This window comes from Sinohyriopsis cumingii, chromosome 4 (genome assembly GCF_028554795.1).
Source record: "Sinohyriopsis cumingii isolate HCF-2022 chromosome 4, ASM2855479v2, whole genome shotgun sequence".
NCBI lineage: Eukaryota > Metazoa > Mollusca > Bivalvia > Unionida > Unionidae > Sinohyriopsis > Sinohyriopsis cumingii.
In genome coordinates, this window is record NC_142964.1 from 14,398,026 (window position 1) to 14,424,867 (window position 26,842).

Here is a 26,842-nt window from a genome sequence, read left to right on the forward strand (position 1 = left end):
CTCGATTTCGATAAACGCTTCACACGGCAAAAAATATTTACTGGTATCTTGGACTTGAAGTTCAATTCGCGATCGTAGGTCGGGTTGCGCTGCATAATAAGAATAAAATTGATAATCACGGACAGAATCATCCCTGTGCACTGGGGCGTCCATATCAAACGCGGGATCAGCGGTACGCGCAAACATTTTATTATTTATCATGTTGATGTTTTCAATTGCGATTTTTTCGTCGTAAATTCTTTGAATTTAAACCACTCCCCGCTATCGCGTTCATGAGCGCGTTGGTTGCCGCATCGGCGGATGGCGAAGTCGCCAACGACGGAGTCGTCGCCAACGACTGAGTCGCCGCCAACGACTCTAATTTTTCTTCCACGGCGTTATTTATTACTTTACTGACATTTGCAGGCATCACTGTCGTTGATGGCATTACCGGTGGTTTCTGTTTTTTTGTCTTGGATTTCACCAATGACATTAGTTTGTCCCGCGCGGCTGAAAGCGCCTTTCCGGCAACATCTCCAATAGCACTAATTCCCTTATCACGAATAACATCAATAGCCTTCATCCCTAATTGTTTGGCTAACGGCGCTACTTTTGGAGCCATTCTTGTAAATAACCCCGCAATGGTGCTACCGAGACCATCTCCATAGTACGCGCGGTAAACAGACAATCGCGAGTTTACCACGTAGACGAGTACTGGTTTATCATGGTTGTAGTGTATGATCATCCTTATTAAAAACACCAGTTTTCCAATTAATCATCCACGAGTTCGTCTATGAGCGTTCGATATGCATTAATGTCCATAATACCGCCTGCAAATAACCGCTTGCAAATATCAGCGGCCTCATTGATTATTTCCGGAGAGTTATTTCCGGCTCGTTTTCCTCCGATTAGTACCTCTAGCCGTGATATATCACTGAGAACACTGCCAGGACAGGTAACGCCGTAGGATTCTTTACCAACAGAGTATCCTTTTCCTTTTTTTGGTGTTATACTCTTAACTTCCTTGTGGAATGCGTCGTAATCGGGATCACCACGATGTGGTAATGCTTCTTTATGTTTACTCGCTAAATACACTATTCTTGCCCAGTCCTTTAACGACTTTATATTTTTCTCGTAACCGCTATTGATATGCTTCTTATCTCGTATGCTCTTAGCAAAATTGTTGGCAGCAAAATTAATTAATTTTTCCCTGTTGCTGAAGCCTCTAATTTGATCTATTGTGCTCTTCTTGAGTACAATACGGGGTATATTCCCCTCTTTTTCTTCCGGTATTTCTTCTTCCGGTATTTCTTCTTCTGGTATTTCTTCTTCCGGTTCTTTCGCAGTAGCACCTAGTTCTTCTTCATCGGCCATTGTAACATAGGGTTCTTGTGGTTCGGTTATAGCGAGTGGTGGCGGCCTCCGTGTTGTAGCAGCCGCTATTTTTGCAGGGAGTGTTTCTAAAGACCTTTTTGTTTGTTCGGTCTGAGCCGCTATCTTTTCAAGCGCACCAAGAACGGGTACAGTTGCCGCCGTAACATCTTTGGTCGCTTTAGTTACCGGGGCAAAGAGTTGTTCGCTTCCAACAGTAAAATCGGTTTGTAGTTGCTGCCGCGTTTGAAGTTGTTCTCGGACCCTGTCTCGTAACGGTATAAACTTTTTAAGCGCTGCTAGCCGCTCTCTGGCTAGCCGAGTAGTAAGTGATTCGCCTACCATTATTGCAATTGCGAAGCAATTTCTAATTTCTCGCCGGAGTTTTCGTCTATAATCCTTCTAATGTTTTTGATCTTACTAGAAATCTCCCGGCGTCGTTCATAAACACGTCCGAGTTTTTTTCGTATTATTTCAACTGCAGTAAATAGTCCAATGAATGCATTTGCGTCATTGTGGTACAAGTTTTCATTGATCGTATGTTGTAATCGTTTTATAAAAAAATACTCGCGGGCCAGGGTAAAACGCCCCCGTTTTGATTGCTCGTTAATAATTTCATAATCGGATAATATTTTTTCACTGTCGAGATCATCAGATAATTCAATTCCTTGATTTTTTAATTTTGAAATCTCAGTTAATATATTATTGATGTCTTCGATATTCATTATTCTTATAAAACATCTTGTTTTTAAATAAAAAAAAATGAAAACCCCGTGTATCAATTCCGAGGTGTTCATACTTTGTTTTCTTCCGGAACGGACAATTTATTGTCAGCGCCGGTGGCCTTGTCAGCGCCATAGGCGCCGGTGACTTCGTCACTCGCTGATATTTACATATGAAAATCGAATTCTGTGTCCGGTCCTTTTTGAGATCGCTGTTTGATATACTCGTTCTGCAACAAATCGTACTGAGGCCCTACAAATGTCGAAATATTTTCCTGCCGCATGCATGGAGTGAAATGTTTTTTCCTCGTGCGTTGATGTATTAAACGATTTGACACCTCTTGCTTGATTTGAACACTTACCAGTTTGGCCTTTTTTAATATTTTCGCTCTGAGAGATAGCTTGCAGATTACACAGTCTGTTATCTTGACAATTAGAATTAATGTGATCAATAACGAGGCCATCTTTGATCAATCCGTTAAACGCTTCATATACCACCCTGTGAACAAAATACGTCTTCTTTCCAGCACTAAATTGCAAATACCCCCGATTATTCACGGTACCAACCGGCTTCTTCAGTTTGCGGTTTCTAACAATGCCGTCGCGAGATGCCTCGTAACTGACGAGCACAGGATGCGGCTGAAATTCTTGGTCCATTTGTATAATAATACTATTTGTCTAATTTATTATTTGGTTTAATTATAAATCTTTCAACGTAGTCTTGGGGGGTTTTGATGACGAAGTCTGCGGTAGGGTCAATGACGGCGTTTTTAATTCGCTTGTCATAATAGCGTTTTAGTTCCCTGTATCGCTTTCCGCCACAATTAATACATAACTGTGATTTTCCTCTTACACCGACGTGGCAAACCAAGCACGGGAGAGGGCCAAGAGAACCATTACGAACGCTTTGTAAATGGTATCCGCAGAATTCACCTCTACATGATTTATTGCACGGGGTTGTCGACCCAATCATCAACCATTTGCAGTGATTCATTATACTATATTCTTTCATTTAAATACTTGTTTTAATTATATGGATGAGTTTGAGAGATTAGCAGCAATTAAGCCCTGGAAAAATATTAAGTTCAATCTCGATAGAGTCCTCAAGGACACACCAAAAGCGTTAATAAACGATAAAACCCTGTTGAATAAAATACGCGATTGTATCGATGAATTCAAGCGTGATGGTGCATCTCATAGTTGGTCAACATTTCGAATTGATGGCGTTGTTGATGCTACCATGAACGACAACCGCGCAGCAATGATAATATCACAACTTGACAGTAAAAGGTATTTCTTCAGAGTAAAATTCATTGTCCGGGTGGAATCAGGTAATTGGATCATACGTGATAAATTTGAACCAGTTCTCAGCGACAAGAAAACAGTCATTGTCAGCCGCGACTCCAAGCCGGGGTTGTTAACCGGAATTGACAGACCATACTATGAACGAGCGTATCCTGAAACAGCAGTTGTTTATGGAATATACCCGTTAAATAAGAAACCTGATATCGGAAAACTGAAACCGATGAAACAGTCAACCGGGATAAATTGTGTAGCAGAACGAATAATAGAGCATTTTACAAATGCGTGTCGAGGAAACAAATTGACTGATTTACGACGTAGCAAAATCAACCAGTGGGAACTAACCGTAAAAGAGCGTGGAGCGACCATCAGCGACATAGCGAGATTAGAAACATCGCTGAGATTTCCAATAACCGTTACAACGATAACCGGTGAAGTATTATACGAATCGAAGTATAAATCGAAGGGAGCCCCAATCAAAATTATCGATCATAACGAACACGCATGGACGCCCGTGATCACAATATTTCCACGGGATAGAACAGTAAAGTATATACCCGAAGAATTCCTGGGAGAACAATTCTCCAAGGATGGTTTTCTCGCGGAGAGGAAACTATTTGATGCTATTGCCTGCTTGTGTAAAAATGACCCTGTATCAGTGTGGTTACTTCGCAGCGCTGAAAACGACATGGATACCTTTGATCAGTTTGTAAGACCAAACGGCGAATTATATCGCACTGAAGCATTTCACAACAGGATGAAAAAAACCGCCATAGAATTTGAGGAGCATGATGAACAACTGCTAACAAATTGTTTTACGATTCCATCGGTTGTAGCTCATGTTGCAGCAAGGAAAAATGCGTGGAGACCAACGCGCAGGGAATTTTTACCAGATGTACAATCCAGTTGTTTGGAATACTATCACGGTGGACTATGGAACACTGAATACAGCCGCGACGCTATGATCTCGGTTGATATGGTTGCCTGTTATCCAGCGAGTTTTCTCGGGTATGGATCCGCCGCTGAGTATTTCAAACGATTTGGACACCCCAGACATGAAATGACTCGTGTTGCTATTAATGGACCACTGCCTGATTTTGATTTAACCGGATTCGCTCGCATAGTATCATTTGAATTCGCGGCAGGACTCCATCGCTGTTGCTATATTTGGATCGGTAGACACATAGCTGAAAAGAAGTGGTTGCCAATAGCGCTGCTACGGTATATGATTGATTGTAGCATGCTAGTTTCGTTGATTGTCAGCGACGCGATTATATCATACCGGGCGCAGACTGAAGTCTGGTTACCAGAACCAGAGCGTCTAGATAGCATAATTGATGAATCCAGAAAACACATTGATGCCGACGAGGAATATATCATCGAATGGTCCAGGAGGATATTCAACCAACGAAACCACGAGGCAAAAGATCTCGGTAGAAGAATAATTGGTAAGTTTACACAAGGTGGAAAAAACTGCGATTACAAACGATATTGCTCACGGCTGATTATAGATGACGCAGAATATGATTTCGTAATCAAGGACGCAGTGGCAAAAAATAGATACGTGAACTGCAAAACAGCTTTCTTGTCCAATGGAACGAGGTTGGGTACAGTTGTTACCTACAGCGATGGAGACAGCCCGGCGTATCCACATTTGAGGGCGTCTATGCTGGGTTATGCCGCTATCAATTTATTCTCGATGATAAATAGATTCCCCGATACCGCGGTTAGAGTAGCCGTTGATTCATTTTATATTGACGTAAAGTATAAGAAAAACGTAGCTGGGTTTACTAGTCCGGACGAGAGTTGGGGTACATGGAGAATTAAAGAAGAAATACGACGCGATTATTCCCCGTCAGCAAATGTCATCGTTGAGAACAATTACCTACGCGGTGATAAATTGTCAGAATGGTCTAATGCACCATCGTGTTCTGATCCAATTTGTAGACACAAGACGGTTTATTTAAGCGGCTGTGGCGGGTCAGGAAAGACGACTCGGGCAATTGAATTATTTCGAACGCGGGCAAGTATAATCGTGCTTACACCGACCCATAGACTAGCGCGAGAGATAAAACAACGAAATGTTGACGCCGTTACTTATCACAGCTTTTTTCGATACAGCGGCGGTGAGTGGACTCCTGATCGAATGGGTGAAAAATTTATTCCCGACATTATCATCTGGGATGAGATATGTACTGTTTCGTTAGATACTTTACAAATGTTTCTTGAGTGGTTGCTGCGCGCGAATACAGCGGTAATCATGTGTGGGGACCATGGCCAACCACCACCATTTGTCGGCGAGGGTCCACATGATTGGTTAAAGGGTTTTGTGGACTATTATGAAGAAACCGATACTGATTACCGAGCACTTGATGAACAACTGCGCGAGGTTAAAAAACTAATCAGATTACAGCCGGATAGAATTCAATGTGAAATAATCCGCGAGGTGATTCCGGAAACGCCGTTAAATGAATTCTGGGAAACATGGAGACCAAACGATTTAATTGTAGCGAGCAGAAAGATAGTCAGAGACACACTTCAGCGGAGGTTGTTTGCGTTGCATAAGGAAAAGTTTCCAACGCGCCCAGTGCCGTTGTGTTATAGACCCGCTGACACACGGCGGCAGAACATTGAAGTTGAAATCCCGGGCCCGACAGCGTCAGGGACAAAAAAACAAATTCTCGTGCTGAATGATATCGTGCTCGTTGATATCGGTGTCGTCGAGGACGCGCTACGTGCTGATAAATCCCCGTGGACGCTAGGATACGCAACAACAATACATTCCTCGCAGGGATTAACCATCACGGATACAATTGTTTGGATAGTTGATAATCGCATCGAATGGTCAAATCTAGTCTATCTTGCAGTGTCCCGAGTACGAAGGATAAATCAGCTTCGAAGAATTGTTGTTGACGGAGCCGGTGACGGAGTCACTGACGAAGCCGGCGACAAAGTCACCATCGATGCAAGCGTCATTGATAGAAAACTCTCGGGTTACCGCCAACAGGATAAAAAAAAACAGCGGCGTTTTGATATTGATGCCGAATTAATAATCTCGCTACGACAACAACAGAATAATCACTGCGCGAGTTGCAATTGTGTAATGCGCTGGCGTTATTCGGATAAAGACGCTCGCCAATTTACCGTGGACAGGATCGATAACAGTCTCGGTCATGTCAAAAACAATGTGAGGTTGACCTGTCTTGAGTGCAATAGACGCAACGGCGCTAGTTAAGACCACGTGGGGGTAATTGAGTATCGTTAGGTATCACTTGTAGTTGCTCGCGTGTAAACCCCCGCTGCGGGGCAGTTGAATCCAGTCTATAGATCGGTGATCTACCAGTTGATCGTGTTATCGTTGATATGTTATGTGTGGTAACACTCCAAATAGGATCAGTAGCCCTTTTTTTACCGCCTTCAAGCTCTCCTGGTTCATACAGATATCTAACAGTGACATCGCCGAGAATCGGCTTGGAAACGCTATTTATTTTTGATTTTCCGGGTATATACTCGTATTTAATCGCGTCGCTGGGCTTCATGTTGATTGCTCGGGTAATCTCGTTATTTAACGCGGCAATTACGCCTGGCAACCTTTTGACCCATTCACGAGATCGTTTTTCTTGGATGAATTCCTTCGCGTACTGATATCCAAATAACCGTTCAGCGAGAGTCCGATTGAATCGTTCAACAATTGCCTGATCACGATGTAGCGCAGTATGACCTCGTCGTACCGCGACGCTATGATGTTTCAGCGTTGATAAAACAGCGCCGCGAAATTCATTGCCAGGATCAACTTGTAATAGATTTGGCCAGCGCAGAGGACCCCTTCGGTAAATCCGCTCAAACGCATCGGCTACTTCAGTTGCTGACTTTGTTTTTAACGGCTCCGCTTGTTTGTATCGACTCGCAACATCAACTACGGTTAGCGCGTATTTGTAACCGTTGTCATGCGGCAGAAATAGTATATCAGCCTGATGAACTTCATTAGGTACGCTGACATCAAAGCGCGAGAAGTTGATTTGTTTAGGCGGTGGTAAATAAATTTGCCATATAGCCTGTTTGGATAACCAATTAGCCGCAGTGGTCTTTGTTACCTTTGCAGCGCTTGCAAGCTTACCAATTGCGGCCTTCCCCTTCCAGTATCCTCTCGGAGAATAATAGATGGATTCCATGTTGTTATTATAAACGCTAGCGTTTTCAATTACCAGCGCGAGAAGCTCCGCTTCCAATCATTAATTTACCTTTCATAGCCGATTTTACCAACCATGAGGCCAATTTTTCTTTGAAGGATTTATCAGGAATAGCATTTAACGCATGAATTAATTTTACGTCCGCGATATGACGCTGTTGCAGATCGCTACTTTTGTAGTAAGCAACATCATGAGCATGACACGCCTTATCGATAGCGTTTATTGGATACTCACCGGGTTTGGGTTGATTTTGATCATCGAGTCTGATATCTAATCGTGTTCCGGGGCCACAGTAGCTATATCCTGGGAGGTGCTTTTCTCCTGGATACTTTGCCCACGGGGTTCCGGGGAGTTTTGATAACTTGGCTGCAATATCACCTCCTCGCTTTTTTTTAAAACATCCCCGGGTCTAATAGAAATAAATCTAAATTTCTTTGTACCGCATTGTACACACTTACCAGTAAGCGCCGATCTGTTATTTCTCGTTGTAACGGTTGTCATATCATTTGTGCCAGTACGCACTCTACACTTCACACAATATAGATCCATAATTTATGTATAGAGATATGAATATAATTGATTTTTCGGCGACTAAAACAAGAGAACCAGTTAAGCATGTTGCAGCGTTACCAAACTCGATCCGGATGATTATCATCGGACCATCTGGATCCGGCAAGACGCAATTGTTACTCAATTTAATAATGAGATGGATGAAGTGGGATAAGTTGTATTTGGTTGCTCCTAGCGTAGATGATCAACGATGCTACGAGGTGTTGAAAGATTTCAACGAGAATGCATCAGCGATCGCTAAAAAAAATGTTATTGAGTTTATTACAGATATCAATGATGCACCGGGTATTGATGATATTGATGGCGACGTTAACAATCTAGTCGTGTACGATGATGTTATGTTAGACAATCAAAAAAACCCAGCTAGGATATTTTCCAGAGGCAGGCATAAAAACACTGACGTGATATATGTCACTCAACGATACACTCAGATTCCAAAAGTAATTAGAGACAACTGTAATATTCTTGCTGTATTCAACGGCGTTGATACACACACGCTACGAAATATTTGGCAGACATGGTGCGGCGGTGACATGGACTTTAATGTTTTTCGAAACTTTTTTAGTCATGCTCAGTCGACCCCACATGGATTCGTAACGATAAATTTACATGATCCTCGGACACGATATCGTATCGGACTTGACCAAATATTCGGTTAGTTGTAAATAATTTTCATTGTAAGCAGCAGAGGGGGCGATGACATCGACGCGGTCGTCGATGTGCTTACCGGACGCTGACGACGCTGGGGATCGGCGCGCAGAAGGTGTTAATTAAACCAAATGACGATTGGACGATCCCCCAACGACGTCGTCGTTTTTTTTTTACCAGGCGCTGACGACACTAGATCGTTGAGTGCAGAAAGTAATAATTAAGCAAAATAACGATTGGACAAAATGTCCGATTCGCCCCCTCTGCTGCTGATCATAAATTAATTTATGTGGAACTTGACACTAAAAGTAGGACTAGATGGGGTCACGGGGAATGGAAACTAAATAGTAAAATATTAGATGAACCAGAATTCGTTAGAGAAATTAAAGAAGATATTAAAAAAATTTTACAAAAAGAAAATCATGATATAATCAGAGAATGGGATATTTTAAAAAATTAATTTAAAACGAAGGCAATCATTTATTCTAAAATGAGATTTTATAGGATGAAATTGGAAAAAGAAACTTTTGAATATTTAATCAATTCAAATCAAACACTAGAAAATAAACAGATTTTAAAAGACAATTTAAATAAGATTCTAGAGGATGAACGGAAAGGGAGGGAAATAAAAGCGGGGAAATTTAGTCAAATGTATAAAAAAGCGGATGGGTTATACAAAAGAGAAGCATTAAAGAGAGGAGGAGAAAAAATTATGGAGAGTCTGAAAGTAGGTAATAACGAGATAACTGAAGACAAAGGAAAAATCTTAAGTCATATTGAAGAATATTATAAAAATTTATACCAATCCCCCAAAAAAAATAATAAAACAATTGATAAATACCTAGAAGGAATTAAATGCGAGATGATATCATCAGAACATAAAAACTTATGTGATGATTTCATCTCGACACAAGAGATCACAAATGTTATTAAAAACTTATCCAAAGGAAAAAACCCAGGGAGAGATGGACTTACTGCAGAATTCTGCATCAAATTTTGCAGCGAGTTGTCACCAATACTGGAATCTATATATAATAATATATTATTAAATAATAATGAAATGACATAGAGTATGAGGGAGGGGATGATTACTTTAATTTATAAAGGGAAAGGGGACAGGAAAGACCTGAAAAACTGGAGGCCCATCTCCCTCCTACACACTGATTACAAGATATTAAGTAGGATTTTAGCAGAACGCATAAAATTTGGAATGGATAAAATAATTAATGATAATCAAACCTGTGGGGTCAAAGGAAGGAATATTCAAAATAATATATTTAATATACGAACGATAATTGATTATATGAACATCTCTGGACAGAAAGGTGCCATGGTGCTCTTCGATCAAGAAAAGGCCTTTGACAGATTAGAACAAAACTATATCCAGAAGGTACTGGAAAAATTTGGTTTTGGAAATAATTTCCAGAAATGGACTAGAATCCTGTACAATGGGATAACCTCCAGAGTACAGGTCAATGGAACTCACACAGGGAAATTCAATATAAAAAGATCGGTGAGGCAAGGATGCCCCCTATCAATGCTATTATATGTAATGGCAATAGAAATCTTGAGTATCAAAATAAGACTAAATAAATATATTGAGAGTATTAAAGTTCCAAACATAAAAGAGGAGGTCAAAATGCTGCAGCATGCAGATGATTGCACTAACTTTATCAGGGATCCTAGTTCCTTCAAATACCTTGTGAAGGAATTTGAAGAATTTGGTGAAGCATCGGGATAAAAAATAAACCATGACAAAACTGAAATTTTACGAATAGGGAACTGGCAAGGGAACCGCTACAGTTTACCACCACAGATGATTAAAGAGAAGATTAAAGCCTTAGGGATTTTTTTTGGGAAGAGAAAGAAAACTATAACCAAATGGAAATCAAAATCAATGAAAATGTGAATATCTGGGCACTAACGCCATTATGCCTCATGGAACGAGCCCAAGTGGCTAAAACCTATATGTATGCTAATATTAACTATATAATGAATTCAATTGATATTAAAAATGAAAGATTACAACAATTAGATAGACAAATTGTCGACTATATTTCGGATTTTAAAACCCACTACGTAAATAAAGATACAATATACAGAGCGAGGGAAAGAGGGAGCCTAGCCATACCTAGCCCACTTATAATTAAATGTAGTAATATTATTAATAGGATCAAAAAATTAAATGATGGGCCAAAACTGCCATGGGAGGGGCTATATATTTATTGGTTTGGGTTCTCCATGAAGCAAGTAAAAGAGATATACCATAGCAACAAATTAACCAAATTATTAGAAACGCCCAGAAAATTTCGATATATCAAAAACCTTTAAGTCAAATACAGAGAAAAAAAAGAGCTATGGGAATTGGATGGGGGGGGGGACCTACCATTAGATTAGAGAAGACATCACTTGTAGAACTAAAACAAAAGTAGAAAAGGAAAAATTATATGTAAATTGGGAAAAGGCGTGGGGAAACTGGGTCCAACTAGGTTGCCTAAAAATACTAAGCCTCTGCTTCAAAATACATGCATGATGCATGGTTGACAGGAGAGGTAGCAGTGAGGCAGCATATGGTCAGAGTACCGCCGCTATGCCCACTGTGTAAGAAAACGACCTTTACAAAAGTACATACAATAATACATTGTGAATTGAAAAAAGACCAACAACAACAAATAATAACAGAAATAAAGAAAACAGGAACATACAAAACACAGGCAATCTTATATCTGGACGGGAATTACGGGAAAAAAATATTATACCAAATTACTAACTTTTTAATAGAGACGATTAAAGACTGTGGACCCATTAATACTATCGGACAGGACTGACTGGAAAAAAAAAAAAAAAAAAAAAAAAAAAATTATAATTTGTATAAAGTATACATGAAACAATACATTTTATCCACGAGAAAGTGCATCTGCTATTAAATTATCTTTTCCATTGATGTGCCTGATGTCAATATCAGATTCTTGTAACAACAAACTCCACCTTAGTATACACCAATATGTATGCATGTGTGTGTGTGTGTGTATATATATATATATATTTATATGTCTTAAAACGTTGGGGGCTGTGAGTGGCTGAGTTGCCTAACCGCTCAAAATTCCTGATCACTGCCATCTCACCTCTGTCTGTACGGGTTTGAGTCTCAGGCTTGGCTAATGTGGGTATGTGAGAAAGCTTGCCAGTAGTTTCTCATGGGTTGGTGGTTCTTGCTGGGGTTTTCCTATGTTCTTCCACCACCAGTTATACTGGCTGCCATGTATAGCCTATCTTGTGCTGAAAAATGGTGTTAAACCCTACAACAACAACAATAACTTAAAATGTTGCTATTTCCAAAACCTATTCAACCTATCCCTTTATCCATCTATATATCTATATCTATATCTATATACATTTTCACATCTGCTTTTGCACTTCTAACTATATCTGCATTTGAATTCTTTCTGATCTGTATAATTTTTGATAACTTTGTTGGCATATAGTTGCAAGGTGCCAACAGAGATACAAAGGATATAAAAGTATCAATATATATAACTTGATTTCCTAAAAGTTATACCGTATTTTGTAATACTGTTTCACTCTAGTTGGGATATTATGTTTGGGGTAACCTCAAATTTTTCAAGGGCAAGTTTAATTTTCCTCAGGCAAGCTGACTTTTATAGAATTAGCAAATCCTTGATTATATATATTTGCACAAACAAATCAGTAAATCTTGATAAATTATAAACAAAGAACTTGATTTATTAAAAAAATACAAAGGCAAGGGTTTTAAACAATAACTAGATAGAAAAAGTAAAAGTTTGAATGATTTTAGAAACAAATTTTACACCAATGCAAGCAAATAGTAACAAAATCCATGTCATCAGTGTACTGTCTTTTGCATTACTCAAAATGTAACTTCAAGGCAGACATCTTGGATTCCCATATTTTCTGGTTTTGATTATGATATTAGCACACACAAAATCATTAATTGATAAGTTATGTCAACCACTCCATATTTACTCAATAAACACATTTTGTTTTACTTGTTTTTCTTATAATTTATCCATTTATTGCATAATGATGGCTTTTGACACCAACCCATTTACTGCATAATGACAGCTTTTGACACCAACCCCTTTACTGCATAATGACAGCTTTTGACACCAACCCATTTACTGCATAATGACAGATTTTGACACCAACCCATTTACTGCATAATGACAGCTTTTGACACCAACCCATTTACTGCATAATGATGCCTTTGATGCCTTTCAAGACCAATCTAATCCAGCTACCCATTACTACCAAAATGAAGTCTTTGTACATGTAAATATAACTTATACGGCTTACAGAATGACTCTAGAAAATAAATATGAAGCAGACCATTAGTTTATTAGCAGGATTAAAGCAATTATGCAAATTCAGTCTACACTCATCTGTTGCATGTAACAGTGTGTCTGCCATTTGTAAACATGCTCTCCCACAGTTGAGACATTAAGTCATTTGAAATTTTTGAATAGTACAGATGAAAGATTTTTGATAATATGCACAGGAATATGCCATTCTTTGAACTAGTCCAGCTTAATGTTATCAAGATTTCACCCAAATTGAGTAATATTAAAGCAAACTTTGGAATAAGGCTTTATGCAAAAACTAACTTCTCAAGTTCATATCCATCATTTTGGCAAAATGATATGATGAAGAATAAGCAATATAAAAAAATTATGGATTTTCTTGAAAAACATTTACTGGCTAATTGTATTACTAATCAGTATAAGAAATATACAAATGAAGTCTGCAAATATTTCTCTACTTTTTGGAACAAGGAACAACTGTTGGTCACATGGCATGGCAAATTCTGCTCAACTCCACTAATCCAAAGTGTTTACTGTCGTAAAATTAATGATTTGCCCTATAGAGAAAATTGTTTCAATACTTTGAAATCTTTAATGAATGTCACATATCATTTTTAAAACATTATAGTTCACATTTTGTTGAATTTAGGTTGATGCAAGAAAGCAAGTCCCTCAATCTGAATTGAGCACTTCACATTTCAAAACCCAATAAAATCATTAAATATACTAAGGATCACACACCAATACTCATTTGATGCTCAGCTGCCACCTTACCCCTCCCATACCCTGGGTTTTCAAAGATATGCAAGAACCTGTGTTTTGATAATTTCACCAATGCTCCCAAGAACACAGTTCCAGTTACTTCTGTACTGATGACATGGTAGGATGTAGAATTTTACAATTTTAAAAATTCAGCAACCCTTTTCAGCAAAGAAAATTCAGAGAAGGACAGAGCCAAGTTAACTTCATATTTTTTTGTTAATAAGGGATACAGAGAAGTGATAAATTAATTTGATACTGGTCTCTGAATAATTTACTCAACAACAAGAGGAATACAGTACATAGATATAAAAATATAGTGAGGTATATATGACACATTCTCATTTAAGTTTTAGTTTTATGATTTGTTGTAGTACAAATTTGTCTGGTGTAAGTTTTACAGAGTAATACAGTACATGCAGTATAATAAAATGTATAATACAGAATATAATAATACATGTAAGTAATTTGAAGCAATCCAATTAGGAAAATGTAAGAATTGAAAAAGACATGGGACTTGAAATATTCAAGAGAAATATAAGCACAGTGTAGAAAAATCTGTACAGACTAAAATGTTCAAGACCACGTGAGTACATTCAAGAGAAATATAAGCACAGTATAGAAAAATATGTACAGACTAAAATGTTAAAGACCATGTGAGTACATTCAAGAGAAATATAAGCACAGTATAGAAAAATATGTACAGACTAAAATGTTCAAGATCGTGTGAGTACAATCACGAGAAATATAAGCACTGAAATACAGAAAAATCTGTACAGACTAAAATGTTCAAGACCATGTGAGTACATTCAAGAGAAATGTAAGCACAGAAATACAGAAAAATCTGTTGTTGTTGTAGAGTTTAATGCCATTTTTCAGCACACGATAGGCTATACATGGCGGTCAGTATTAATGGTGGAGGAAGAACCCGGGAAAACCCCTGGAAAGAAGCACCGACCCACGAGAAGCTACTGGCAAGCTTCTCACATACCCACACTGGCTGAATCCGAGACTTGGACCCATGCAGACAGAGGTGAGATGGCAGTGATCTGTAACACAGAGTGCTTTAGACCACTCTGCCACTCGGGGCCCCTAGAAAAATCTGTACAGACTAAAATGTTCAAGAGAAATATAAGACACAGAATATTCAGAAAAATCGGTAAAGACTTTGTGTTCAGTCTTAATATTTCACTGAAAAGAAAATGCCTGTTGTACCTATATTTGGTGGAACATGAAGAATTCAAGCCAAAATATTCTAAAATCTCACTTTTCTCAATCATAATTTTCTCAATCATAAACTGAAAGATTTCAAAGCATGATTGAAAGTAGTAAGCTTTATATAAATGAATACTGAAAAATGTGTACCTTTTCACACATTCTAGGCTGGATTTAGTTGCCATGGCAACCAAACATTTCATCCCCTGCATGCTGAAATAAAGTATACCCAATACCCATCCAGCATCCACAAAAAATTTCCCATGATAAAGAAAATTAATACTACACAAGAAGTAAACAGTAAAGGGATGCTATTTACTGAATTAATGAATAAATCCTGTACAAATGAGGCTATGCAAATGATGCAGTTCAACCTGTAGAAGGAAGCGCAGTAAGGGCTAACATAAATATATAAGCACATTCACTGATGACAAAATATGTTTCAAACTTTTTTCTATAATTTGCAAAATAACTTATTCATAATAATGCTGCCAAATTAAAAGAATAAATTCATTTAAACTTAACTTATAGTAAATAAAATTTAGTATATTTAATAACTATGCCTGCGACTTTTTTCCTTGTGACTTGTTTTTAATGTGACTATTATTTAAAGGCACTTTATCTGTGCCTTTTTAGTGTGACTTCTTCTCAATACTATTTTTAGGTGACATTTTCCTAGATCAAAAATAAAAGGTAAAAAAATGTGAAAGTTATCAGATAATATGTCTGATAAGAATAATAAAGATTCTGTTGCATTATATACACAGCTACTGAAAAAGATAATTCTGTGCTTGTTTAGTTTTAGTAAAATAACATTCTTTACACAACGACAATGCTTTTATAAACACAGTAGCTGATGATTCAACAAGAGCTGAGGAACAGTAGAATTTTGAGATGAGCAAAATACAGCTGAAATGCTGAAGCTTAATAGGCACATGGTGTCAAAAAACAAAACCATCACAAATCAATAGTGAATCCCTCTTTTTGCAAAGAGTGGCATTTCCCATTCCAGCTGCCATACCTTTTTACCTGTATTTGTTATCTTTTTATAGCACCATTTAGGCCCCCACAAATTTTGGGTGCCTCATTACTATAGTGATAAAAACTGAAGCAAGCCACGTAACCATGGACACAAAGCTACAGATCTGCTTTCAATGGGTGAAAACATTTTGTATACTTTGGTCCTATCATTCAAGCTGCCTTAAAATTTTGAAATGATGTAATAATATAACTGCTCATGATTCATCTTGGAAAACTGTATACTCTTGCTTAAATGCAATACACTTTTGATCCTGAAAATTAATATCCTTTCTTCCTTAACTGCATCATACATTTGACCCTTTAAACGAAAAATGACACTTTATAAGTCTTTTATTTATCATGTGGGATAAACATGAAGTTAATTATCTATTCAGTGAACATGCAAATCTAATTAATGGTTTCCATTTGGTTTAATGTTAGCAATGATATCATGGTTAACATTATGGATGGTCAAAACCTACCATACAAGATGACTCCTGTTGACCATAGGTCAACCCTGGCATCATACTGGCCCTTACATATAATCTCAGGAGCCATGTACAGTGGAGACCCTCTAAGAGCATGCAACTCATCCCCCTGGAAAAGGTGCTTGGCAAATCCAAAGTCTGAAATTCAAAACTTTGTTCAGAAAACAGAGTACTAAGATAAATGCTGACTGGTTAAGGAAAACACTGATGTGGGGTTGCAAAAGTTACAATAAAAGGTATACAGGATAAAAGTCACAATAAAAGGTACACTAGATAAAAGTCACAATAATAGGTACACTGGATAAATGTTTAAGCACAATGCCATTGTTGTAAATAACTTTATGAGTAGCAGACCAAATAAATTGCTTGCTTGATATATGGCTTGCAAATATTCTATATATAGTTTCATCTAATTCATCTGGGGAAATATACAAATTGTAGACTATACCTCTGTCTCTTCAGTCACTCTGGATTTCACATTTTCTGACTGAATCATTAAGAAACAAGAGTACTATATCTACATATTATACACCCATCCCATATTCAATATTCCTCTGTGCTGATAACTTCAACTTTTGCATATACCCACCCCATATTCAATATTACTCTGTGCTGATAACTTAAATTTGTGCATATACCCACCCCATATTCAATATTACTCTGTGCTGATAACTTAAATTTTTCGTGCAGAAACCACGTCTTTTTTCATTCACAGTGACCCTGACTACTGACCTTTTGACCCCAAGATTAGTAGGCTTCTTCCTTACCACAAATATAAGCCATCCACAAAATCTGGCAACATGTATGTGATATAGAATGAATGCCATTGTGTGAAAACTATTTTTATTCTTTCAATCTCAGTAACCTTGATGACAGACCTCTTGACTCCAAAATCAGTGGTCTTATTTCTTTCTCCCACATACAAGTCATCTTCAAAGAGAATGCAGCAATTCCATGACATTTGCTGCTAACATTTCTAAAAGATTTGGTTTGCCAAATTCGTATTAGTGAACAATTAATAGTCAGAGAGCCAATTTCATGGATGATTTATTAGATATTTTGTATCAGCATGACCAATTCAAGAAAATGTTTTAGACTAAGAAAGAAATATGAACTTACCTGCAATTTTTAGCACTGGATGGGTAGGGGAGGTAATCAAAATGTTCTGGGGTTTAAGGTCCATATGAGCCACATTGTGTTCCCTCAAATACTGCAGTGCACTTACTGCAAACCATGAAACATTAAACTTTCAAATTTGTAATCATGATTAGGATGGATTTTTTTTATACAAAAAATGTTCTCATCAAATCTTGAAGTACAATGTAAAAACATAACTCCAAGTTAGAAATGTGAACCATAATATAAAGTATGTTAACTTATTTCCAAACACTTTATCACAAACGTTAAACATAAAATATCAACGTGACTGATGCCACTCATGCCACTGAACCTATGCTTCTGTATCTGAGATTGTAAGGGAAACAAATCCCGCTCAGTGGGGTAAGTGGTTAAATTGTCCTTATTTTTAAGGCCAAATATTTTAAATACTTGAGCCTTTGCAGAACTGCCAAAGTTCTTGAGAGTGGTGTTAGCAGGGGAGAAGGGACCAGGGGAACACTGGACATGGCCTTAGTAACTGGCTTATCATAAGGACTTAAAAATGACCTAATCTGTGAAGTGTTGAATTCTGAATTACAGAAAATTTTAAAGTTGAATGCATTGAGCAATTAAAGTCTTATCGCATTTAAGCCAGAAAGTCTTTGTTAAGGGTCATTTCAACCTTTCTTTGTTCATTTCCCCCAAGTCAGTGTAAACTTCAAAGGAACAGCATTCTGACCCAGTGAAATTGACCAGGATATCTTAACATGGTCCTTAGAAAGTAAACATTTGTGCTACCAACCCTGACCACTTGGTAGGAACCTATGTCCACTTATCATATTTTCAAAGGGAAATTGTCGTACACAGATTCTGAGCTGTCGAACTCTGATGAAAGGAATTATTTCTTTGGGAAAGATTAGGGACCACCGCCTATGATTGGGTAGAATAAATTAGGGCATACACTTTAGAGCAATCTCACTTTTGAAGTGACGACCCTTGTCGATATTCTTTAGTCTGAAAATTTCCTAGAAGAGGAAACTTAGTCAACTCCAGTGAAAGCATAAAAGTGATTAGTGCTTTCCTCGTGAAACAAGGAAGGGACAAGGTTGTCATCGTGTAAAAAGAAAGGCATGTTTAGTGCTAGGACGCACAAGTCCTGAAAGAAAAAACAGCGATAAGGTATGCAATTTTAGTTTCACATAATATTCTATTATGTGATTGTTTGTTTTATGCAAATGTGTTTGCTATGACTAGGTTTCCATATTATGTATCGTTTATTCAATTCATGGGAATGTGTTGATGCTAGAGATGTTATGCAATTTATTTTATCCAATTTCAAGGAAAGTGTTGATGCTATAGTTATTATGCAATTTATTTTATTCAGTTTCATGGAAAGTGTTGTTGCTAGAATTGTTATGCAATTTACCTTATAATTTTACAGTTATTAGTTCATTGGTAGAATTGATTGAATGCGATCCAAATGTTCATATGTGTAGGATTTCATATGGTTATTTGAAATAACTGTCTTTGTTGTTAGGACGATACAGATCATCATGAGTTAACAATAATTACCTAATTATATCTGATTTTGTAATGCTTGGATAATCTTGTAGTTAAGGAATGCCATGAGTTACATTCCTTTTGAATTTCATGCAATAGTAATCAACATGTAGTAGCATATGTAAAATAATACAGCAATATTTGGTAGACATTCACGTGGCGTGTGGATAGCAACATGCTCTGAATAACTTTAAGTGAATTGTATGTAGCTCTAAATAGTGGGTATACGGAATTATGGGGTAAATTTGTCCTTTAACGAACAGCTTCTGAGAGGAAGACGAGATAGTCCGAAAACAGGAGTACAGGGAAAAGAAAGAAGGACAAAGTCAGAATAAAAGGTATAGGAAGTCCATGAAGGGGCAGAAATTAGAGTTTCAGAAGGATGAACTAGGAGACATTGATATATGGTCAAAGTGAATGAAGGTGATGCAATCGATCATGGACATTGCGCTCTTTTCACCTCTCATTATGTATAATCCAACTTGAATTGAAATTGTCATTAATTTGTTCTGATTAAATTTGTTATTGTAAAAAGAGGGCTCGTGTTGTTTATTTCTTCCCAGTATTCTCGCTCAGTTCTCTGTTGAAATTCCATTCTTCTTTCATTCCTGCCGGGATATAATACTGAGGGAGGTCATCCTCTGGAAAATGCCAGCCAAACCCAATTAACCACCCCTCTTACTAAGAAGGCGACATTACACTATTTGGCTCATGCAGACTCTTTATTTCACATGCAATTTATTTATTTCAGGAAATAAAATAAATATTAGTAATTATTTGATATACTGAAACTTTGGTCCTTACATCAGATGTCACAACAAACATGCTATGGCTATAGCAGTGCTAATATTCCTCCTCATATTTTATCTTATCTTGTTTATTCTTATCAATATAATGTTATTCATAACCACTTCACAATATATTTCATATTAATACTTTATTACATTCATTTTAATTGATTTAATTTATAAAAGGGAAATGCCCCAATTTCAGAACCAAATATCACTTCCAAATTTTTGTTCTGTGATGTTCCTTTATCCATCTCAACAATTTCGACTGTGTTCTGGACCATAATACACAGTAACTTCCCTTGAAATATTTACTTGATAATTGACCTCATATGCTTTAAATGGTAACTACTGTGCATTCTAGTGGATAAAATTAGCAACAAAACCTGTAAATTACCTGTTGATACTTGATGAATACATTAAAAAGCTCCAAACCCAAATTAGAAATTCTTTCAATGGAGACTAAATTGTAACTGTTTTTCATCTTCTACTGTGTGAGCTGGTGGGCATGCTTGAGCAATCCTTATTACTGTCTACCTCTTGTGGCTGGGATTACTTGGTTAGGACTGACAAAGTTTTATTTAATTTTGTACAAAGTATTACAAATATGTGTATTAGATAAAGATGTCTTTTGTGCAAGTTTCAAGGTAAGTAAAAACAAAAATCTGCACTAGATAAAGTTGTCTCTTGTGTGAGTTCATTTCCTTGTCTTTACTAATCACATGATTACTGTCTTATTAAGGTTAATAAACCCATATTTTATATCTGACATATTACGCTTACATTATAATGCCGCATGACATCACAAGAAATGTAATAACATCATGTAAGAGAAAGGTGTAAACTAATTACTTAAAAATCAGCTTACTATATTCTTGGTGTGGTTTTAATAACAAAATTAGCATATTTTTGTCATGTGATAAATAGAATATAGTTTTGTTTATGTCAAGTAAAATTTATGGAACTTTTGAACTTTCACAATCAAAAATGGGTCTTATAGCCTTTGTCAATGTTTTTAAGCAAAGAATTTGATGACTTTTTATTTAGATTACAAAAAGAGTACATTTTGACACAAGTCAAATTTACCTAACTGACGGAGAAATCGTCTGACAGCATGTTCTGGCAGCTTCCGCTTACTACGGATGAACTGAGAAAGGTCTCCTCCACTACAGTACTCCATAATGAGGTAGATATATGTATCATCCCACTGTAAATTACAAACAATTGCATTCATACTATAAAGTACATCATAAACCATACCAACATTATTTTTAGTAAAATTATTAAATCCTTGTTGTTTACTGAATGGAACAACAAAGAAATGTAATATGCAGCATTTAAAGATAAATCATCATTTTAAAGTGCAAGTCTCCAGTTACAGTTTGCAAACCTGTTACAGTTTGCAAGTCTCCAGTTACAGTTTGCAAACCTGTTACAATCTGCAAGTCTCCAGTTACAGTTTGCAAGTCCCAGTTATAGCTACAAACCTCCTATTACAGGTCAGTTTTTAACAATTATGCAACTAAACTTCAAACTTTGAAAATTTTCAGAGGAAAAGAAAAACATCCTTTGACATGGCATAGTTTTCGCAAGAAATAGTTGAAGGTATAGTAGTAAATGTAACTGGTATGTGCCGGAGAATTCACTTTACCTGAAGCATTTAAAAAAGTACTGCAAATGTCTTCAGAAATAATGAAGAAAAGAAAGTTTATATAGTTTAAAATGCCTTTCAAATATGCTTATATTAGCTTATGTGAAGTCTTATGGTGTGACGGAACATTTAAACAGGGGTAGTGGTAATATCCAGTGAAGTGGGATAAGGGTGAAGGGCCATGAATCTAAGGTATAGTGGTCACACTACTTACAGGCCTGAGAAAAACAATGCATCATATTGTCTCGTGCTCACAGAGAAACTGTGTCAATTTAGCTAAGTCATATATATTTAAAAACTTCTGCATCTATGTTCAAAGCTTTTACTGGCATTACAAACTGAGCCTTCAAGACAGACCAAAACTGACTGGGTACCAAAATATTTGTCTGGTGTTGGACTTAAGAGACTTGAATCTTTTTTCATGTAAAAATTACCAGTACCTTAAGATATTATATTAAACATTAAACCTTACAGACTATCTTACTGTATAGACTCACTTAAAAGCCAAGTCCAACTGCAAAATGCACAGGCTCAAAACACTGGCAGATCTGGGTCCATGCAGTCTGTTGGGAGTTTTCAACGAAGACTCTGATTTGCTGGCACATTATGTAACACCAGAATAGAATGTATTTTGTTTGCAGTTAGACTTGACTTATGAGTGAGTATATAGGTTAAACAGAAATTTACGAATTCATAATGCATGATACAAGCAAACAGATCAAAACAAAGAGTCCCTTTAAGGGACTGATGCTCTACTGGGCAAAAAAAAAATGTCAAAGAATTCAAGATAAGACCATTTATTCCTTTTAACTGCTAAGTTTTGAAACTGTCACTGATATTCTTCAAAGATAACAAGATTTTCAAATTAGCTGCTGTGGTGGAAATATTGGATCTCAGATTGGCACTATTTTCATTAAAGACAAAGTAGACAACATTAGAAGTCTTAAGGTAAAAAATCAATGTCATAATGATCATCCATTCATATGGAAAAGTAACAAGATCTTCATGACAGCTGTCATGACACCCATACTGAATGTATGACTGACACCAGTTTCATTTAGGACCAACTAGGTATCATAAAAGGTCTATTTGTGAAAAACACATGTTCATACAGACATCCATTTGGGAGCAGACATAACAATATTTTCAAGATACCCACCATGGTGGCCATATTGAGGGTTAGTTATTTTCATTTAGGACAAAGCAGACACGATAAACAGTCTTCTAATGAAAACCCCATGTCAAAATGACTTTGCCTTTATGAGGAGTAGCTTTTAAGGATGAGAATTTCAAGGTGGAAACTGTGGGGGAAATAATGGACCCCAGATCAGCACCATTTTTATTTGGGACAAACCAGACATCATAAGAAGTCTTTTAGTGATAACCTCATGCTGGGATGACCCATCCATTCAGTTGTAGTGATAAAAAGGTTTTCAAGATTGCTGCCATGGTGGCTATATTGGATATCAGATTGACACTATCTTCATTTAGGACCAAGTGACATCATAAGATGTCTTTTAGTGAAAACCCCAAGCTGATATGACTATCCATGCAGCAAAGGGGGTACATACCAGTTATTATGTACTTTTGAGAGAGTGACGTATTGTAAGGTGAAGTTGTTTGCATTTAAAACATGCACAATGGTGAGAATGTTGGCATACCTCTATGATACATTAATGTAATGTAGATGATATTTCTTTGGACATTGTATTTTTGGAAAATGTACATAACCTAAGCACACTGCTAACTAAAATGACTGCTCCCTTGTGCTAAAAAAAAATCAGCCTGAATTAGTCTAAAGTATACTATCCGTAGCAGCTATTAAAATAGGGAAAATAAATTTTGCCAGACTAGACAATACCAGCTTCTGAACATGCAATGAATGAATTACCAAATATATAAAATGTAAAAGAAATTAAAGGCTCTTCTTTATACAATTTACCTATCAATCATATACCCAAATAAAGGGAATTAAGTGTTCTTTTAACAATACCTAAGATATACAAGGTCTTTTTTAAATAGCCAGTAGAACCAGTGAGGAAAGCCAGGGAAATTCTTTTCTTTAAAATTCTAACCCTATACAAAATACGAAACTGTAGAGTGCCACCAAAAGCATCAATAAAATCTATTCTGGAGAAACAAGAAAAAGATTTTAAAAATGGTTGCTTTGGTGGCCATATTTGATGTCAGATTGGTACTATTTTCATTCAGTACCAACTAGACAATGGGTTAATGTGAACATAAAGTTTCATGGTGATCCTCTGTGTAGTTTAGGAGTAGCTATAACAAACTTGTGTTAAGGGATCAGTGCTGCCAAACCGCCAGACTTGCAATAAGTGAAAAGAGGGTTAAAAATCAGTGAATTTTGAACACAATTAGTAAAAAATTATCCCATGACACTAGTTTCATCCACTTTGATGGTCAGTACTGCATTATATGAAAATCCCAAAATAAAAATAAAACATATTTATAGTTACACTGATTATATGTACAAATTTATATGCAGCCAAATTTACCAATAAGCGCAAACTTCAGGCAATTTTTCATGAATATGTGACAGACTTGAACATCCTCGATTGGGTTGTGGTAAATTCAAAACAGGTTCAGGTTTCTTGCCTGGTGTTAATCTTGGTGACTAAAATTGTTGCAAATTTTCAAAACCTAAGGAGACACGAAAGTTTCTTAATTTCCCTTCGAAAGGAAATACTCTTTCACTGTCACTGTTGTTGATCCCCAACTGAGAAAGGCAGTTTATATTCAGCAAGAAAACGTACAAACAATGCTTGGTAGCTTGCAGGACTTTATAGTACAAGCCACACAGTTTATGTAGGCATTCAACACCGACTATTTCAGTAATGGGTGTCATTTTGTAGAATTTGATTCTACATACCTTTAAGTGGCAAGTATTCACTTCATTGGGATTTGTATACATGCATATTCCTTTGGAAGGTCATTATTTGGACACCCCGAGAAATGCTTATGGCAAAATCAATGTTAAAGTATGTAGACATTTTTGGATGAAATGAACCTAAAGGTGTGATAGAGTACAATATGAACTGAAGCAAAGTACAATATATGCTAATCTTTCAATATCTCAAACATTCCTACACTCAAAAAAGCTGTCTTCATTTAGTGTTTGTTTAAAAATAATTACAGTTGTAATGAGTATGTACATGTGCCATTTAAAAAAAAAAAAAACAGTTGGGCCCCAGTCTTCTTCACGAGTATTTGTAATACTTCTGTTCTAAATATAGACTATATACTTTACAATACACACTACAGGGCAAACATTAACAAATGGATATAGTTCTATTAACATCGCGACTATAGCAATACAGGACTGTTACTAGAATCAGTGACAACCACTGCTATCTTTACTAAAAGCACTTAATGGAATAAAAGTTATTTTATTCCTGAATTAAGCCAATCAAGAAACTGAAAATCAATATTTTTTTGCATGCGGTGTGAATCAATGAATCATTTCGAGAGTTGTGAATTTCACGCCAAAATCATGAGGGTTTGCAAATCTGTGGGATGCATAGATGTCAGACAATCCCATAAGCTTTTCTGGTCTAAGACGACAATAGCTAAAAATAGGTTCTTGTCAGCTTTATGTGCATGACACCAATCAAACTTTAAGTTTAGTAACCACAGCATGACCTACTTGAAAACTGTTGCAGCCATTTCAAATTTTTGATAACCAAGCCTAATAATTTGGTCATCTAAGTCACTAAAAGCATAAATCAACTGAGTGGGAATTAATGGTAAAGTTAACACATAGTAAAGGTTTTTCGTTAGGCCCAGATTAAAGAGTAATTACAACAAAGCATAAAGTTATTTTTAATAGTACACCTGGATCTGTCTGACAAAAGCATCATCATCTGATTCAACCTCAAGCCAGTCACTAAATTCACTAGTGGTACTTGAAATTCTCTAAACCATCTCTCTACATACTGTCTGACTTCAAATTAACAGATAAAGGGACATAACCTTTATTTTCTTCTAATTATATTGATAAGGCCTTAGCCTTGTTTATATGTCTACATTTTTTCTAGATCTAAACCGTTAGCTAAGACAGATTGGTAGGCATGGTCATGTTTTAGACTGGTCGGTTACATGCTTATGCAGTGTCAGTTAGACCAGTCATATATAAAGATGCTGAATTTATGTAGGAACTGGTAGTCCCACAATCAAAATGGAAATGATTCAAACTGCATCTGCCTGTTCTTAGTGTAAAACATTCACTTGCATTTAGAAAGTGTTTACGCCATTTTCAAGCTGATGCATCATGTTTCCGAATGTTGCCCCCATTTTAGTTGCAACCTACAGCATGGTTTTTAGAAGCAGTTAGTCTTTATACAATGGCAAAATTGGTTATCCGATGCTGGTAGTTGCTGTAGCAGCTTTCACCATATCCATGTTTTATACCTGGAAATCTTTGAGTTCCACAATGTTGTCATGATTCAATTTCTTCAGGAGACCAATCTCTGTCAATAAATTTTCGGTGGAGGCCTTGGTCAGGGTACTCTTCAGGACACACTTGATAGCAACAACCTCACGTAGTCCTCCCTAACAACAATAATAATAATAATAATAATAACAATAATAATATTAATACAATAAATACTGTATTTACTATTGTATAATACACACCCAATAGTGTGTCCTTGGAAACCCCAATGTAACATCACATAATGCATGAGCAAATCAGGGTCTACACTGTTGTCCTTATAATTTTAATTGATCAGCATAGACCCTGATATGATCATTATTATGAATTAGTACTGACCACTTTCCACTTATGTCCATGTAGATTCAACTGAAGTACACTCCACTACAAAGAGAAGTTTCCAAGATTACAGGTGGAGTCAACTTTGAGCTACACTATGCCCTTGAGTAATAGCCTTAAAGGTCATTTAATGGGGTTTATGTGGTAAAAATGGTCAGAGTCTGCCATATCTGAAAAACTCATAATATTCAATGTTGCTATAAATTTCTATTGCATTATTTATAACTAGCCAAGTTTTGAAAGAATAACCACCACAAAAGTTGGCAAAAGTATTACCTGCCCTTAATATTATATCAAAGTGACACATTACTAAAACATAGAAACCATTAATGTTGAGATCATAATGTAGAAT

General features: G+C 36.7%; 1 protein-coding gene across 2 annotated transcripts in view; it reads right to left on the minus strand.

Moving 5' to 3' along the window:
* The window catches only part of LOC149800645 (serine/threonine-protein kinase ULK3-like), a 93,249-nt gene that overhangs the window by 59,582 nt on the left and 6,825 nt on the right, over positions 1–26,842 (minus strand). For both annotated transcript variants that reach the window (XM_089954654.1, XM_089954655.1), the window contains exons 2-5: positions 26,130–26,270; positions 21,137–21,257; positions 17,724–17,828; positions 16,599–16,742 (exon numbers count right to left, since the gene is read on the minus strand). In XM_089954654.1, coding sequence (XP_089810780.1) covers positions 16,599–16,742; positions 17,724–17,828; positions 21,137–21,257; positions 26,130–26,270 — 511 coding nt within the window. The remainder of the gene's footprint in view (positions 1–16,598; positions 16,743–17,723; positions 17,829–21,136; positions 21,258–26,129; positions 26,271–26,842) is intronic.